We start from the raw sequence: 17,681 nt of genomic DNA, 5'->3' as shown, positions 1-17,681 counted from the left end.
GGGAGGGCCGGGAGCTGAGTGCGAGGGCGCAGAGGCGGGGACGCCATGGGAGGGGGCGGGCCCAGAGCAGGGCGCCTTGTGGAGGGGCTCGAGTTTTCTCCCGGAGCCGGCGGGGAGCCCTGCAGGACTGGCGAAGCCGGGGAGTGCCTTGGTGACATTTGGAGTGCCGGTTGGTGAGGCCGTGATTTAAAACCCTGAGCTCAGTGTGGCTGCGTCGTTTGGTCACTGGGGCTCTGGGCCAGCTAAGAGTGAGCCTCTCCGAGCACGTCATTGCCACGGAGGGTGGTAGATCCCCAGACCAAGGGTGAGGCATCTGCCGGCCGCGTCCTTGGGGACGTGGAGCCCAGCACACGGCGCTTCTCACCGGGTTTGGGGCCCCTCCTCACGTCTGCTCCTGGCTCCGCTTCGAGGACTGGCCCTGTGTTTCCTCAAGCACTCATTCAGGACTGAGGGCTCTCTCCTTTCCTTCTCTTCAGCCAGAAATGGAGTTCCCCATCCCGCCAGGCAGAGGCAGGAGTCAGGAGTCAGGGCAGAGTCAGCCCCAGGAGCCCTCCAGCATGCCCCAGACACTGACCAGCACGCTGGAGCACATCGTGGGCCAGCTGGACGTCCTCACCCAGGTAGGCCGTGACTCGAGTTCACATGTCGTCTGCACTTGGCCTGGCTTTTGTACCATTTGAAGTTGGCCGGCAGGCGCTGGGATTTTAAAAGGCATAATTTTGATGGCCCTATTTTCCAGCGCAAGGTAACGAAATGGTAGTGCCTGCCCTGAGGTCCTGGCTCTCGGGCCATCCAAACCCTAGCCAAACCTCTGGACCCCCAAATCACCAGTGCTGGTTCCTGCCAGGGTGTGCCCGCCCAGGCCTGGCCGGGGCCACAGCGGAGCTCTGAACGCTGAACACTGTCCATTCCTCCCACTCTTCTCTGGGTGGCACTCGGGGACGGGAGTCGGGGCATCCGGGAGCCCAGGCTCTGGGTGACAGCTGACACTGTTCCTCCCCCTCTGAGTGACCTGGAGAACTCCCTGGGCTCTGCGGTCCTGGTGCGTTTGTCTGCGAGGCGTGGTGGTCGCGGGCTCTGCCTCCCACGTTCATGGTGAGGATTCAAGGAAGTGAAGCTGTGGGAGGTGTTGGCCTGCGCCAGGCCCTAGGTTGCTAGGGCGCCGACCACCCTCGTCAGCGAGACGGACGTAGGCCACCCTGGGGGGGCGTGCGTGCATCTGGCAGCTCATACCACAGACCTGGACTGCAGCAGTTTCAGTGAGAACAAAATGCTCTGATGAGGCCAGGAGGGGCATCTCGTCCCGGGGCGAGGCCTGCCCTGGTCGAGAAAGCAGCCTCCTGCAGGTCCGGAGGGGCCCTGGGCACACCTGGGCTACGAGCGAAGCCCGGTGTGGCTGGCGTGGGGCCCGAGGGGAGCAGGGTAGGCAAGATTTAAAGGTCCTCAGGTCCCTTTCCTTCTTGTCTCCGGGTGCGGTCACCCCCTCTCCTGGGCCAGCACGTGGGTAGAGCGAGGGTGTGGGAGGGACGCAAAGGACCCTTGAGCTTGTGACGGAAATGGAGCTGCAGTGCCTTCACGTCCTTTACCTCTGCATCTGGGACTCAGTGAGGACAGCCCCTCCAGCTCATGTCACGTGGTCCACGGCGTGTCCCAGCGTCCCGGCTGGGACTGCACACCTTGGACCCGCCGAGGGGAGGACATTTGAGGGGAAAGGCCCAGCTCAGTGACTGGGGGACGGTGGGACGGTGGGCACCTCACGCAGACGTTTCTGAAAACCACGAGCCTGTGAGAGGGAGGCGTGGGCTGAGAGAGAGACGAGCAACGTGCAGACGCGCACAGTCCCCACCCCAGCCCCAGCCGAGGCCGCCACGCCTGCCCGTGTCCTTCACAGCCTCGTCAAGTGAGAGCGGGGAGGTGGAATCACTTAGAACCTCAGAGGATAAAATTGGAAATTAAGTCTGAGAAGATGGTTAAATATAGCCTCGCAGGCTCCAGAGGCGCATGACACTAAACACAGTTCCCGTCGCTGTTCCGCGGAGTGCGTGGAAGGTCTGCTGTGTTTTTGGCCGTCAGGAGTACAAGAGTAACTAAGCAGCTGGCCTCCGAGAACAGTGAAGGCTCTCCTGTGGCCTCGGCGGTACCTGGCCTCGCCTCCCTGAGCCAGCGCCATTGCAGACCCCAACGGCACCCCGCCCACCCGACGCCAGGCCCGTCGTCCAGTCACCTGCTGTGCCCAGCAGCGTGCGCTCCTGAACGCCCGAGTGCGGTGTGTGCCCACGCGCTCCACGGGTCCTCAGGAATCTGGGTCCCCACGTGGAGCCCCAGGCGAGGCCTTGGAGTACTGCCAGTTTCAGAGCAGTGCGTGGTGCATTTGCGCCGACCCTCAGGCCCAGGCCCAGCACTCCTGCAGTCGGGGGGTTCCGGCCACAGCCAGGCTGTCCCCACTGGGGTTGGAGCTTCCCGCCCCTCCTCTTGGAGCCAGCCTGGCCGAGGGCAGCCCCCTCTCTGGCAGCTCCCTTGAGGACAAGAGCCGGGCGCCACCCTGTCCTCCTGTGCAGGTGGCTCAGCCAGGCCCTGGGCCCCCTTGGTCTGCGGGTATCAGTCTTGGGTGCTACCCCTCAGCGGGCGCCCTCTCCATCTCAGCATGCCCCTGTGTCCCAACTCCTACCCCAGAGCCACCCGTCTGAATCGTGCTCCCGGCCCTGTCACCACCCCTCACTGCCCCTGCCCTCCCCCACAGGGACGTCTCCTTCAGAGTGGCCTCTGAGAGGGAACGGGCTTCGGGTCCTTTGGGCCTCCATCCTGCAGAACATCCTTCCAGGGAAGAGCTGTGTCCCCTTGCCCTGGTCCTCTGTGGGAGAGGCCCCTCACCCCTGTGACATTGCTGTTGGGGACTCTGCTGGTTCCTCCGCTGAGCTCCTTGGGACCCTGGTCCCAGCTAGACACCATGTGCTGAGCAGCCCGGGTTAGTTTGGCCTCGCGTCACTAGCAGCTGTGGGGAGCAGAGGTCCCCCATTGGGTTTCAGGGTGCTCTGCCCAGGCCAGTGAGCCACCTGCCCTCCCTCTCTGGAGAGAGCCTGGGCACAGCCGCCCTCCTGGATCGGAGGGCCAAGCCCACCGTTCATTATTGGTGACCTCGGGCAGGCGACGCCACTCCCCTGTGAAGTGGGAATGGCCAGGTCTGCCTGGCTAATGATGCGCTGGGCAGCGCCGGCCGTGTCGTGAAGCACAGCAGTAAGTCCATGTTCTCCAAGCGGCAGGGCGGCAGCTGACCCAACAGCGTCAGGAGTGGACATTCCGCAGGCCTCTGGCACTGCTGGAATGTTTTTGGGCTGCCAGCGACACTCCGGCGGTCCTCCTGGGCAGTGGGATGAGAGGGAGAGAAACATGTCTTCCCCCAGGGCCCGGAAGGAGGAGGGCCAGGAGGGGAGGGGCCGGAAATTAGAGCTGGGTCATGGGGCCCGTTAGATGGGGCCTCGAACCCAGACCCAGGCATCAGGGCCAAGACTGAAGCTCTTCAAAGACGTATCCTTCTCACGGCAGCTCTTGAGTCAAGTTATCGTCGTGGTTTTCGAGGAAAATGTATTTCCTAGCAGTAGAATTTAGATTTTTCTTGGGGAGACATTTTGCCCCTCAGAACTCCTCCTGGGAATTCTCAGGAGTGACTCGGATGGCGGCCTTGACTACGGGTGCTGTGTGTGCGCCCCTCTTCCTCGTGAGCCTGTCCTAACTCCCCAAGCCCTCTCCTGCCCTCTGGAGAGAACACACACCTGTCCCGTGGCCACCCTGGGCACGGACCTGCTGGCCTGCCCCACGTCTTCTCTTCTCGAGAAAGCTGGCTCCACCTCAGTGGCCCACGGGGTCCAGAGAAAAGCCCAGACCAGGGCTTAGAAGCCTCGGCCACTCCGACCCAGCTTTGCCTCTTTGCAGCCATGTGGACATGGGGAAACCGTGGCTTCCTCCTCTGCAGAGCGGGCACCGGAGGGCCCGCACCCCTCCCTGTCCCGTGGAGTGGACAGCACAGGTCAGCATCGCAGGCAGGGCCGGGACTTCCCTTACTTAGGGCCTTCTTTCCATGAGTTTCCGCTCATATCCGCCACGGCCAGGCCCCTCCCATTGTGGCCACACCTGGAAGAAGGACTCCAGGGTGGACCCATGAGGCCGCCAAGCTGCCCACTTGGTGATGGGCATTTCCTGGGTGTATAGACAGAGGCCCTGGCATTTCCTGTCGTGTTCTTATGGGGGTGTCACCAAGCGACTTGGGGGTCCCTTTCACAGAAGCGGGAGAGCTAACCAGTGAGCAGGGCGAGGCTGTTCTCCACGGCTGGCATTCCTGCATGAGCTCACCCCTCACCGGCTCCCTCCGCGTCCTTCACAGACTCCTGAGTGGCAGGGGTCGGGGGTCATGTCTGGAAGTCGCGAGGTGCCGGATCTTCCTCAAGGCCGGCCTGGCATCTGGGAGGCTGCAGTGAGGGCCCTGGGCCGACAAGCAGCGCGGTGGTTTTGCCTCAGAAGCCCACAGCAAAGTTATTTTTGACTCCAGTTTCGTGTCTTGCTGTTTTTTAAAAATACCGAGCCATGAAATCCTTGCTGCAACTGTTGTCGTACGACACCCGCGCTTCGGGCTGGCTACGGCAGGCTACAGTGTCACTGTCACGTTCCGGCTCCTGTGACTCATTGGGTGGGGCAGGCCCCGCCCCCTGCCAGTGTGCGTCTCTGGCGTTTGAGTTTTTAAACGTCCAGGTTCTTGTAACTGCTGATCTAACTCAGCTAAGGGTTTTTGCCCATTTGCTCTGAGACACCCGACCCCCCGCCGCCCCGTGGTCCTGTCCACCCCAATTGGTTGGCCGCTCAGGTGGGGCGTCTAGTTCCTGACTGGTGGGAAGGTGGGAGCCCCGGGCCTCCCTGGCGTGGGCCGAGCCGCCTGGCCACCCTCAGACTGTTGGTGGCCCTCCTCCCTGGGCAGACCAGCCATTGTTTGTGGACACAGGCTCCAGATTTTCAGACACTTAACTCCATGTTCCCTGGGGGCTGGTCCTCCCAGGTGTGCCCAGACCGAACTTGTTGGGAGCACACCTGCGTGCCCCCCGCGACCCCCGTTTGTGGCTGTGTGCAGCCCCTGGCGTCGCCCGCACACACAGGCAGTGCCATGGGGACGCTTGTGCTGCTTTCCACAACCGCGAGCTTTCCCTCCATGTCGGCACAAGTAGCCACCTGCCTCCGTCGTCCAGAGTGGGTTTGGGGGTCCTCCCTTCGTGGACACAACCCTGGCTCAGAGTCGACTTTGGGACAGCCTGAGCTCCCGCCACTGGGTTAGGAGTCTTTAGGCTCTGTTAAGAGGCTGCTTCCTGGGGAACTCGGGACTCGGGACTCGGGACACACTCTGGTCTGTGCCGAAGACGCACTTGGAGTCTGACTCCAGCTGTGCAGAGGGGCTGGGCCCTGGCCCTTCCCAGCCCTGTCGCTCTTTTTGGCAGTTTATCCACAGGTTCCTCTGGCTTTGCAAATGCAGAGGCTCGGGGTGCTGGGGGTGGGGGGCATTGCTGTGTCTTCGCCAGTACCAGGGCAGGGCCACACTGAAGGCGAGCTCGTGTTTGTTACGGGGTGGGGGTGGGGGCTGAATGGCAGCCCCATCTTCCATCCTCCCATCTGTGGTGGTGGCAGCAAGCAGCACCCCCTCCCCATCGAAGCCGTATGTTGGAGGCCGCAGCCCGCCAGATGGGCTCAGTCTGGCTGCGGTTCCCTCTGGGGCCTGGGGACGGTCACGGTCTTACGAGATTTCTCCTGTGAGGCCCCAGCAGGCCTGGCACCGGGGGCGGGACAAGGGGCACCACTCAGACTGACTGGGGGCTCGCTCAGAGCGAGGAGAAGGGGGCTCCAGGTGACCTGCTCTTGCTCTTCTGGGGACCCAAGGGCCCTCTGAGGAAGGGTCAAGCCCAGGCCCCAAGAGGGGCCTATGTGAATATTGTGGTTGTGACAGGCAGCCCCAAGGCTCTGGGGCTGACCCTGAGGCCGCTTGGTGCTCTCCCAAGTGAAGGGCTGCAGAGGAGGGCCGGGGAGCCGCGGTTGGCCTGCTGCGTCTAGGCCTGGGCTGCGGGTACAGACCCCCACTGTGCCCACTGGGACCGCCGCTGGAGGGAGGAGAGAAAGCAGAGGACGCTCTGGGGACAGGACATGGCACTGGGAGGAGTGGTCTGGGCCCAGCTGGTGATCTAGAAAACTGGCCAAGGTGAGAGGCCAGGCTTCGCACCGGGGGTCCGCGGGCACTCGCCCGGGCATGGGAGGCCAGCAGCCCGTCTTCGTCCCTAGGGTGGTCCTGTCAGCAGGGCCGCAGCCCAATTTGGCAGGTGTACTAAGGTTTCTCAGGCCTCCAGTGAGCTACCACGCCGTCTCTCTGACTTGGGACGATTGTGTTCAGGTTCCAGTAAATAACTACTGCGTGTGGATTATTGGACAGCTCAGCCTCGGGAGAGCTGAGATGCAGGAGGTGGCCACAGCTAAGGCTCTCACCCCATGCTTAGCCCTGTTTGCATTCACCCTGGAGTCAGGGTACAGCGGAGCCTGGGGCTGAGCGGTGACTGGCGTCCTGTACCTTGGCACCTGTCCCTGTTGTGTCCTTGGCTTCCCTGGTGGCCTGAACGCAGTCCAGTGCCACAGGGCATGCCGCTCAGGTCTCCCTCCCGGCGTGGGCATCGCCCCAGGTCCCAGCAGCATCCGGTTTTATGGGGCGTAGTGAGTGGACCCGCTCGTCATAGCTTCTCCTTTGGGGATGAGCAGTAATACGGAAAATCTTATGTTTGTTTAAAAGGAATTGCTGTAAAGCCACGAGGAAGGTAAATTAGCCAAGATTCCTTAATCCCAGGGCTAATCCCGCAATAGAAAACAGTATTTCATGTACTTCCTGAAGAGAGCTGAACCTCAGTAGAGGGGGGCTGGGGGATGCAGAGAAACCCTATATCCCTGAGATAATGGGAACCAGAAACGCAGACCTGTGGGCTCAAAGGACGAAAGCTCGTTTTGTGCTGTTAGCAACAGACTGGGGGGCGAAGGGAGGTCGTTAAAAAGATAGTCGCTGAATCCAGAGAGGTCGGGAGGAATTTCTGTAGAAACCCGGTTTCCTGTGCATCATCTGTGTGTGCTCCTGTGCCCGTTAGCATGTCAGATGTCAGCACGAGACGGATCCCCACTCCTTCTCGGAAGTGAGGCCTCGGAGCTTGTAGTCCTCATGATCGGGCCTGAGGTGGGGAGGGGAGGAGCTCAGCTGCTTCCTGGACTCCTGCCCCATTTGGTGCACCCCCACTTCCTGCTCTGGCTAGGAGGCCCCCTCCCTCCCTGGGACAGCTGGCGGGATGGGGGAAGGTGCCCCTCTGGCCTGCTGGCCCCCCTTCCCCCCTGCCCCACACTCTCTGTCCCCTGAAGCCTGCCTGGTCCAAGGCCCAAGCTGGGGGAGTATTCCTCACCATCAGGCGGGCTCACCCCAGGCGAGGGGCCTTCAGGGACTTGTGCTCGCTGTGTCCCCCAGGGCTTGGGGCTGGGCGTCTGCCATCCCGCACTCAGTGTGTACCCGTTACATGCCAGGAGCTGTACCTGGAGGCAGGACAATAGTGAGCAAGACTAGACAGAAGCCCTGTCCTCGTGGTGCTGGCATTTCGACCTGCGCATGGCAGCAGGCTGCTGGAGGGCTGGCGTCCGTACCCCTGTGCTGTAGACTGTGAGCCTGGGTGGAGGCTGGGGCTGAGAGGCAAAGCCTTGGACGTGGAGAGGGCTGGCCTCAGACCAGCAGCCTCTGTCCTCAGGGAGCGGGGCTGGCCCCTCTGGCCCCTAGTCACCTCTGGCGTGGCAGTGGGCTGGCCCTGTGCGTGCGCGTGCGTGCGCGTGCACGCAGTCAGAGCCGGCGCTGGCGGGGGGCGAGGCAGAGCAGGCAGGCGCTGGGCCCAGCAGCTCCGCTTTGATCTGACAGCTCCCAGGCCCCACAGCGAAGAGATCCCCTTTGACTGCCTCTGTTTTAGATCGCTAGGGTCTGAGAGAAGTGAAGCCGTGCCGCAGGGAAGATTGATTCCACATTTTTCCATCTTTGCGATGAAACCAAAGGAGAGTTAGACATTCTGTGTGGCACAGTTGAGACGGGCGTTGAGCCAGTGGCCAGCCCTGGGATGCTTCCTGTGGCCCGGCACAAGTGCCCCAGGGGTACAGCTGGCTGACCGTGCCCTCTCCCTGAAACCCAGGGCAGCTGAGACCCCCTGGCCCCCAGTAATTTGGCTCCCGTGTTGGGAAGCAAGGGGAAACTGCCTGGGGAGCCCAAATTAACCACAGGCCTGGAAATGATTAAAAGGAACTTTCCGTCCCAGGAGAAGCAGCCAGACCACCACGTGCCCTGATGGCTCAGACCCTCCCAGGCCTGACCACAGACTGGTTTCTCAGGGCCTCATCATCATGCCCAGGGCTCCCCAGTAGCCCAGCTCAGCCATGGCCTCCATAAGGGCAAGAGCTGGGGGCACCATGTTGCCCACAGTGTGCCCCTATTCCCAGCCTGGCACAGAGCGAGTGCCACAGTAGTACCGGTTATTACTGCAGTGTTACAGTGGCTCTCTCGATGCCATGTACAGGTGAGGAATTTCAGCCTTGAGTCAGGTAACTTGCCCAGGGCCACTTGGTAAGTTAGTGGTCAGGTTCAGATTCAAACTCAGGCTGTACAGCTCTGGGACCCGTGGTCTTGCCACATAGGGCTAAGGTGGGGACCTGGAGTCACTCGACAGCATTTTCCAAGGGCCCACACCCGTGCTCCAGCCGTGACGTTCTGGCAGACAAGGAGCAGCAGGTACCCGAGCGCTGGGGCTGGGACCAGGGGTCTTCCTGGGGGAGGAGGGTGTAGTGGGGTTTCAGGTAGGTGGGGCTTGGGCAGGAATTGCATAGTGACAGGCGGCACACGCCTTGAGTGTCACATGAATGTCAGACCAGGGAGACTGCCGTTATTCCTGAGCCCTTAGATAAGACAGGGACCCGGCAGAAGCAGTGTGGAAGGGCCCAGGAGTCACCGGGAAGCTGAGGCGTAAAGATGGGGGCTGAGAGGGACAGTCACAGAGGGAAGTGCTGGGGCCTACAGTGCTGACTGCGTGTGGGCGCCTGGGGTGGGGACGCCTGCCCAGCCAGCCGACACAGCAGCCAGGGGCGTCCTGCACACGGGTCCCATGGTGAGGTTTGTTTTCTGCCCCCCGGTTAGCCCCTGCTGCACCCTCCACTCCCCCTGCCCACACCGTAGCCCTGAGCCTCCCGCTCATGCGGCAGCCCCTGACCACTCCAGCCGTCACGTCCCACTTCGCATCTGGCCCCGTTTGGACACCGATGCCCCAGGATCCTGGCTCCCGGGGCAGTTCTAGTGATCCTCGCTGCCGTGCCCCAAGCCCAGGCACAGTGCTCGAGGGGGCGTGTGGCTGGATAGAGGCTCTGTCCCTCCACCGGTAGTCTGTCTCTGGCCCAGCCACCCTGCCCACCTCCGTGCCGCCTGTCTTCCATGTTCGGAGGTGGCCAGGAGGGAATGTCACCCGGAGAACAGATAACAGTCACCTGAGAGGGCTCCCACACACCTCGGGCCCTGCTCAGAGTAGGGAGCGGACGTGGAGGAGTGCTCTGGCCAGGTGGGGGGCTGCGGGGAAGAGGGGCTGCCCCCAGAGCTGGACAGGATTGGGCAGTGCGGGGTGGGGGGAAGCCTAGGGTGACGACTGCCAGCGGAAGCATTTTGTAGGGAACTAGCCAAACAAACCTCTGAGAAATGCAGATGGCCGGCCGGCTGACACCGTTCTCCTCCCTTCCCCGCCAAAATGCTGTTCGCTGTCAGCCCTGGCAGAGCAGCTTAACCCGAGGGGACTGGCGCGTTGGCCACGTCAGCGCCCAGAAGCCCCTGCCGGCCAGTCTCTTGTTTGGTGCACGTGATGGGCACCGGATGGGCGCATGGGAACGAGTGACGTCAGGAGGGCCCCATGGGTGTCCCACGGCCCCTCAGGGCTTTGCACACACTGTAGCTCAGTGTTCCTGCTACGTCTGCACGTGGGGAACATGCAGGAAGCTTTCCACAGAGGTGGCAGTGGCTCTGGGAGGAGGAGCTGCAGGAAGGGACCTGGCTTGGAGAGTGTGTGTGCCCTTGGTCTCAGGTGCCAGTTCACGCCCTTCCGTCCACTGCCTGGTGTGGGATGAGGCGGCTACGGTCAGTGCCCGGGCCGAGCCTTCCTCCCAGAGCTCGCTGCGGAGCCAGCGCTCCACAGACTGGCCGCAGGCAAGAGGCCGCCGTCCCCCCGGCTACACCTGCTCAGACCGATGATTCTGGCGAGGCAGTGCCGGGGCGCGGGGGCTTCCCCAGTCCTGTCTCGTCTGGGCCAGGGGCCTGTTCCCCCTTCTCTGCAGCCTCTTCAGACCGGCCACCGCGGCCTCCTGACGGTTCCCTGTCCGCCATGTCCCTCCCTGCCTCGGGGCCTTTGCACTTGCGTCTCGTGCTTAGAATGCATTTTCTGTGGCCCGTCTCGTGTTGTCTTGCTTTTTTAACTTCCCTTTTGAATTTCAAGAGCACTTTTACAACATTTACCAGCACTAGAAACACATTCGATGCCATAGGCTTTTTTTTTTTTTAATCTTAGAAAAATATTAATGAGAGCAGTATCTGAGAAGGACCTCCCGGACCCCCGGTCGGAGCCGAGGCTCTCCTTCCCGGCCCGCCGGCCCCGGCATCAGCCCCAGAGCGGTGAGCCGCGACAGGGGCCCAGACTGCCCCCCGAGCCCGGCCTGCGGGTCAGACCGACGTCCTGCCCCTTTTCCTGCCTTCTCTCCAAACACAGTGAAAAGCGGACGAGAAACAGGCCTAAAAGGGAAGCAGGAATGAGAACTAAGGGAGAGAGCTGAGGGCGTGTGCAGGACAAGCCCACCTCGAGAGGGACGCAGGCCGGGAAGAGTCCTGGGAGGCTGGAAGAGGGGGGTCGGGCCGCGAGGAAGCGGGGGTTTGGGAACTAGGTGGCCAGAGGAGAACGGGGGACAATGGAAAGGGCCGAACATGTCACTGAGGACTGGCATTCGGTGCGACTTCTTTGGGCATCACCACAGTTCTTCGGGGACTAAAAATAAACGCGGTTTTTTTTTTTGTGTCACTCAGAAGGCTCCTCAGGGTGTTACATGAAGCGTCTTACACCTCTTGAACTGTGAGTGAGAGAAGCCGCTCACCCAGTTGACGTTGCTGCAGTGGGAGACAGGTCACGGTGTCTCTCTCCCCAAGCAGCTGGGTCCCCCGGGGTTGGGCAGTCCCTCCTTGTTGCCCACTGAAGCTGCTTCCCAGCAGATCTCAGGGGCGTCACCCAGTGACTTCATCCGCGGCCCTCAGCCCACCTCTAGTGTCCATGGCTTGTGGATTCACACACCCCCACCCCCACCCCCGCCGCAGGTCCCCTGGCCGCCCCCAGCGGTGAGGGTGATCTCGGAAATGCAAGCTAACCCTCTCGGGGCCTCACTCCCAGCCTGCCCGGTCTGGAGCCGTCCCTCTCCCTGCTGGCAGGCCCGTCCTGTCCTGGTTCTGTGCTCTTGGCCTCAGGGAGCATCTGTCCTCTCTTGTCCCCCATCTGACTCATCACCAGGTGGTGGCGGTTCATGCCGCCTGGGTACCTGTGGTTGTCCACTGCTCTGCCTTGCCCCGTCCCGTCCAAGCCAGTGTTGCCCCCTCTCATTTTCTCTCGCCCACATCTCACCCTTCCACAGCCACTGCCCAGACCATCCCTGTTTAGCAGCCCGAGGGTCTCATCGCTGCTCGGCCTGGGACCCCAGCACCATCCCGCTGCTCCGATGCTGAGGACGAGGCTGGCCAGCGTGGCTGCAGGGCCCGGCCTATCTCCTGCCTCCTCGGAGGTCCCTGTCCTCACCCCTGTGCACGAGCCTCCTTTGGTCTCTCCCTCCTGCTCTGTACCTTCCCTCCCACCTCGGGGCCTTTGCTCACTCTGAGCCCTCGGCCCAGCCCCCTCCCAGCCTGGCGAACTCCAGCCTCTGCGCACTCTCACTTCCCGGGGCCCCTTCCCCGACCCCGCCACGCCTCCCAGCGTACCCCGCTGTCTGTGCGACTGCTCAGCGCTCATGTCCTCAGACTGGTGCGCAGCCCTGGGCCCAGCTGAGTCCATCTGCACCACGGTCACCCAGGCCTGGCACAGGCTGGCGTGGGGAGGATCCAGGTGAGTGAACAGTCTGGGGCAGCGGCTGGCCAGCTTTTCCTTAACAGTAAATATTCTAGGTTTTGCGGCCTCGAGTCTCTGTCCCAACTGCCCTACCTGCTAGTGTAGCCAGAAGGCAGCCGTAGACCATCATAGACAATGGGCACAACAGCAAAGCCTCATTTACGAGAGCGGGCAGCAGGCGGGGGTGCCAGCCCTTGCTCTAGAGAAACAGCAGAGTACACCCAGCGCACACGGGGCTGTGGCCGGGGGCACAGATTTCTATGAGAAGGTCCGTGGCTTCCTGGAAATTGCTGGGAGCAGCAGAAGGTGGTTCAGAAACAAGTGCCCCTCTGACAGGTGTGACTCTGAAGATGAAACCTCTGGGTCCCCTCTTACCTCACCCCACAGGGCTCCCCAGTGGCCCTGGGAGGCAGACAGTATTGGCCGAGCGGTGACAGTCCCCGGCATGGGGTCGGATTCAGCGGGGAGGTGCCTTGTTTAAAGTCGAGCTCCGTCTCGTGAGGGTGGGGCACCCAGCAGCGACCTGAGCGAGTTCCAGTGTGTCGTGGGGCTGGTCACCTGTGCCGTACCCTAGTGAAAACGCCTAAAGTGAAGGTGGTGAGGTGGTGTCTCGGTGCGTGTCAGTGAACAGTCCTTGCCAGCATGTCCTTCTGGTCCCTATAACATTGTCCTTTTATAGCTCTAAGTCATGACTTTTGTGATAATTCCAAACCTAAATGTTTAGCCAGGTAAGAGACTGCTTTTGGAGATTGGGGGTGCCTAAGCCCTGGGGACTGCCTCTGAGAGTGGCCTGAGGGTGTGAGGGGGCCGCTCGGGGACCCTGAGGGATATGCCTTCCCACTGCTTCTCATTTACTCCAGAGCCACCAGGCCAGGTGGCCTGGCAGGACAGACGGTGGCCGACACTGAGTAGAACAGAGACGCACGGGTTCCTTGGGCTGCTCAAGTTTGGGCACGGGGCCAGGGACAAGACCGTCTCCTGGGGTCTCATGGCCAGCAGCCATCGGCACGGCTGGAGCGAGTGGGGGAAGGGCAGTCATGCCAGGTCTCCCCTTATGTGTGCTCAGTGGGGACAGAGCACAGGTACACCGTGAGCGCTCCGTGAACGTCACCTGCCGAGAGCAGCCCCCACAGCAGTGTCAAGAACCATCGGATGACCCCCCCAGAGCCCGGTTCTGCGTCTTCCCACTGGTCTCCCCCAAGTCTGTGCTCTACCCCCCCAGGTTCCGAGGGGACTCGGGAGGGGAGGCTGCCTCATGGCACAGGGAGGGGGCAGGAGCAGCCCAGCGTCTCCCAGGCCAGCAGAGGGGGGGGCCGACCTTGGAGGGTGTGGACCCCAGCTGAAGGCGTTCGGGAGGTGGGCCCTCTTCCTGGCTCCCTTGCCTGCCCCGCGGCCAGGACCAGCCTCCTCGGCCAGGACCGGCCTCCTCGGCCCTTGCTCCGTGTCAGGCAGGGCCATTTCCATCACTGGCACCTGTCACTGGCCTGCACGCCCTTGGGGACTTTCTGGGAGGCTGCGACCTCTGCTCCCTGTTCCTCTGGACAGAGTTAAGGTGGGAGGCCTGTGGGTCAAGGGGCTGCGGGAAAGTCGGTTCTCATTTGCCCTTGAACAGAGGAAGGCGAGCCCGCAGCGGGCAGCGTGGTCTCAGACCGCGGAGGTGATCCCCTGGCGCCCTCCTCCTTGGCCTCCTCGTTTCCGGGCTCCATGTGGTGTGGGGAGGGTCCCCAGGGCTGGACCCAGGGCGCTAGGTGTGAGGTTCACACTACGAAGCAGGCCGCATGGCCCGGGATGGAGGCAGCCCTCGCTGGAGACGCCCCATAGCCCGCACCCTTCCCGGGTGCTCCCCCTCCCAGAGGTCCCGGGGGCCAGGACGTGCTGTGGCACTGTGGTGGCCTGGGCTCTGGCCACCCCGAGCCTTCCCGTCCCTGGGGACACCCTGTCCTGGTGGAGGAAGGCACATCAGCAGGTAGAGTCCAGGGGTCCCAGCGTCCACTCACCGTCAGGGAGCGCCACTCTCTGTGAACCGAGGTCCTGCCTAATTGGAGGAGGGTCATTAAGACAGTTTGTGAAGCAGAGGACACTGGACAGACATCCTGACGTGTCCTTCCAGCTGGGGGGTGGGGGTGGGGAGGGGATCAGAACGGACGGGGAAGAGCTGGTGGGCCTGATCCCTGGATGGTGGCTGCCACCCAGCACCTTGGCAGAGGAGGCTGGGGGCCGAGGGGAGCAGCAGTGTGGGAATGAGGGTGACTCCTGCAGAAGCTCGGCTGGGAAGCGGGGAAGCCGGAGGGCAGCAAGGAGCTCAGGGTGTGGGAGGGGATGGGCTTCGTTTAAACCCATTTGTCTGTAACATGCTGCAGAGCACCCCTCAGAGCTCCTGGAGGAGAGGCCCCGACTGGGTCGGCACCCTGGCACCCTCGGTTTGGGGGCCCGGGTGGGAAACGGGTGACGCCTTCCTGTTCAGACACTTTGTATTGACACGTGATGGTCCTGTTTCTGTCGGGCTGAAGTATGGCCTCGTGCTGCCATGGGCCCGCACCCACTGCCTCCACACGTGGGAAGTCGGCCCCTGTGAAATGTTTAGGGGGAGGGGGCAGAAGAGAAGCAGGCTGGCTCCCCCACCGTGGCCCGGAGTCCGGGGCCATCGGAAAAAGTCTGGGCGAAGAATGGTTTTGGAGCTTGGCTCAGCGTGCATTTCGCAGCGGCCAGTTGTTGGTCTAGGAACGGCCGGGGGCCGGCGGGGGTTGGGGGCTGCTTCCACTGCCACTTTTATGAAATGCAGCCCCCTCCACAGCTGGCTGGCGTGGGGGAGGGTGACTGTCCCAGCTCAGCTCTGCCTCTCGGGGTGCAACCCCACGCCGCGGGCGGCAGCTTCCCAGGCCCTGTCCTGTGGCCTGGGGTTCCGAGCCTGTGCGGCCCCGGCCGGCTCAGCCAGGAGAGGCCGCCAGGAGGAGCAGCCTCGTGGCGGCTGGGTGGTTTGGGACGCAGTGAGACTTTATAGCAGCCTTGGCGGGAAACCCGTCCCAGAATGTTTCAGCGTTTCATTAAATGCACGGAAGGAAACTTTCCACTGGACCGAGGCCCAGGGCCTCCACGGAGCCTCAGGGGAGGTGGCAAGACTCGGGAGAGCCCACAGACAAATGGGGAGAATTAATAGAAAGTCGTGTTTCTTATCTGACCCTGTTCACAGCGATCGTGCCCAGCGCCCAGTGTGGGCCTGGCATGCAGAGGCGCTCAGCCCGCCCTCGGCGAGGGTCGTGTGTGGTAAGCGCAGCGGTCATTGCCAGCGTGGGTCAGGCTGAGTGAGGGCTGCGAGGGCAGGGGGAGCCTGTGACGGGCGGGGCAGGCCATGCGGGGAGCACTTGAGGGCAGTGGGCCAGCCCCTCTCTGGGAGCACACAGCTCCAGACACCACTGCCCCTCTGCCACACTGGCCAAGGCCAGAGGAGGCAGGCAGGTTCCCGCAGCCTTGTCCGTGAGCCATGTCTGCAAGGCTGGCCCTGGCCCACAGACACATACAGCCCCAGCAGCTGGGGCATTTGGCAGGCCAGATGGCCAGGTCCACAGGCCAGCCATTGTGCTGGGTGTGCGGGAGAGGCCAGGGAGCCAGGGCTCGGCCTCCAAGAGCCAGTGTGATGACAGGCATTGTCACAGTGGCCAACATGGGCAAGCTAACGAGCTGGGCACCATGCTGACTCACCTCGCAGCCTCCGGGACCGCCGCAAGCTCAGTCTCATCTTTCCCATTGCGGGTGAAACATGGGCTCAGAGCTGGGGAGTCAGGGCCTCACCCCAAGGTGGCACATCCTTGCAGTGGCCGTCTTTGGACTCAGAGAGGCAGAGGCCCTCCTGGGCTCAGGGTCTTACCTCCCAGCCCCGGAACCCCCTTCAGGTGTGGAGGCGAAGGGCCGAGGCGTAGACCTAGATGGGGTGCCGTCATCCGTGGGTGCAGCGTTCTCACCTCTGGAATGAAGATGGTTGCCGGTGTCCAGTTGTGTATGGGCAAAGCCTGGCCCCGATAGGAGGCGCTTTTGCTCTGAACTCTCGCCTAAATGCCAGACCACCAGGGGCATGACCAAGGGCTGTGGGACCTGCTGCCTCCTCTCCCTCAGGGCCTTACCCCCGCCCACAAACACCAGACAACTGTTCAGAGCCAGCAGGAGTGGACATAAAGGCACAGGCTCTCCCAACAGCCACCAGAGGGCCAGGCAGGACCCCGGGTGGGCAGAGCCGACAGCTGGCGTTTGGACAGCAGGCAGGGGTGGCTGAGCAGGACTGGCTGAGGGCATCCCCAGGGCAACCTGGTGACCCCTGCCCCCTCTGAGCTGGACCGCCCATTATTTTGCAGACAGTCTCCATCCTGGAGCAGCGGCTGACGCTGACAGAAGACAAGCTGAAGCAGTGTCTGGAGAACCAGCAGCTAATCATGCAGAGAGCAACACCGTGATCAGGGGAGCAAGAATCAGGAGCTCTGTCGATTCGGGGGGGCGGCGGCAGGCTGGGGATTTGTACTGTGGGAATCGAGTAAATAAATAAAGGGGATTCAGCTCTGGGAATCACGTCCCACCCCGAGCCCAGGGGTTGTGCAGTCTGCCCCACCCCGCTGTCCGCACCGGGAGGCTCCTCACCCAGCATGGGGCCCCATCTGCGGCCGCACGTGCAAAATGGACCACGTCTAGTGTAACGAAGAGGAGCCACCTCGGAGTCCTAGGGGGAGCCCTGAGATCGCAGTGCCCCCTGAGGACGTAGCCCCAAGCCACCTGGGGCCTGTCCTCCCTTCTGCTACGTGACTGGTTTCCCAGCCACCACAGTTTAGACAGAGACTGCTCTGGATGGTTAAACCGGGAGTTTTCTTTGAATCTGACAAAAGCCACAGTGCGGGCCCATCCGAGCACTGGCGGCACTCAGCCTTCCTGTCCCGGGTGGAGGAAGGCGCATCAGCAGGTAGAGCCCGGGGCTCTAATGGCTGGGAAGAGCCTGTCGTCCCCTGCATGTTACCCAGGAACAAGCACTCTGGCTTTGCAGGGGTCTGGGTTCTACTCCATGTGGGGCTTGGTGACTTCTGTGTGTGCGAGGGCAAAGGAGCCTGAAAATTAAAATGGACTTTATCGAGCTTGTCATAGAAATGGCACATTCTGAGTGAGGCCTCATTGGCGCCCCCACTGCCGAGGGCCCATACGGTGAGAACGAAAATGGCCACCGGGGAGGGCCCTGCCAGGGTCACCTCCGAAGCCCAGGACACCTTGTTTGCAGCCATTCGGGTGTTAGGGGAGCAAGGACAGCCCGAGCCCCTGCACGTTGTCACCCCCTTCTGGCTGGCCCCAGTGGCTCCTTCGGCCCGTTAGGTTGGGACCTGCAGGCACCTGCATTTCCCTTGGCTCACGAGGGTGCCCAGAGTCCGCCCTCTGCATCCGTGCAGAAACCCAGGCAAGTGTTTTCCATATGTCTGGGTGTCATCCATGCTGTCCGCACTTGGCTTCTGG

General features: G+C 62.4%; 1 protein-coding gene across 3 annotated transcripts in view; it reads left to right on the top strand.

The window, feature by feature from the left end:
- The window catches only part of POC1A (POC1 centriolar protein A), a 59,402-nt gene extending 42,078 nt beyond the window's left edge, over positions 1-17,324 (top strand). Inside the window, exons 10-11 of one of the 3 annotated variants that reach the window (XM_039837925.1) lie at positions 477-620; positions 16,547-17,324. In XM_039837925.1, coding sequence (XP_039693859.1) covers positions 477-620; positions 16,547-16,645 — 243 coding nt within the window. In that variant the 3' untranslated portion in view covers positions 16,646-17,324. Of the gene's footprint in view, positions 1-476; positions 621-10,628; positions 10,924-16,546 lie in introns of those variants that run through there. The other 2 variants (XM_039837926.1, XM_039837927.1) reach the window with 2 other exon arrangements.
- The last annotated feature ends 357 nt before the right edge of the window (positions 17,325-17,681 follow it).

The sequence above is a fragment of the Pteropus medius genome, unplaced genomic scaffold (assembly GCF_902729225.1).
Source record: "Pteropus medius unplaced genomic scaffold, Ma_sr-lr_union100, whole genome shotgun sequence".
NCBI lineage: Eukaryota > Metazoa > Chordata > Mammalia > Chiroptera > Pteropodidae > Pteropus > Pteropus medius.
The sequence above is the reverse complement of the archived record's forward strand: the minus strand, read 5'-3'. Positions and strand labels throughout refer to the sequence as shown.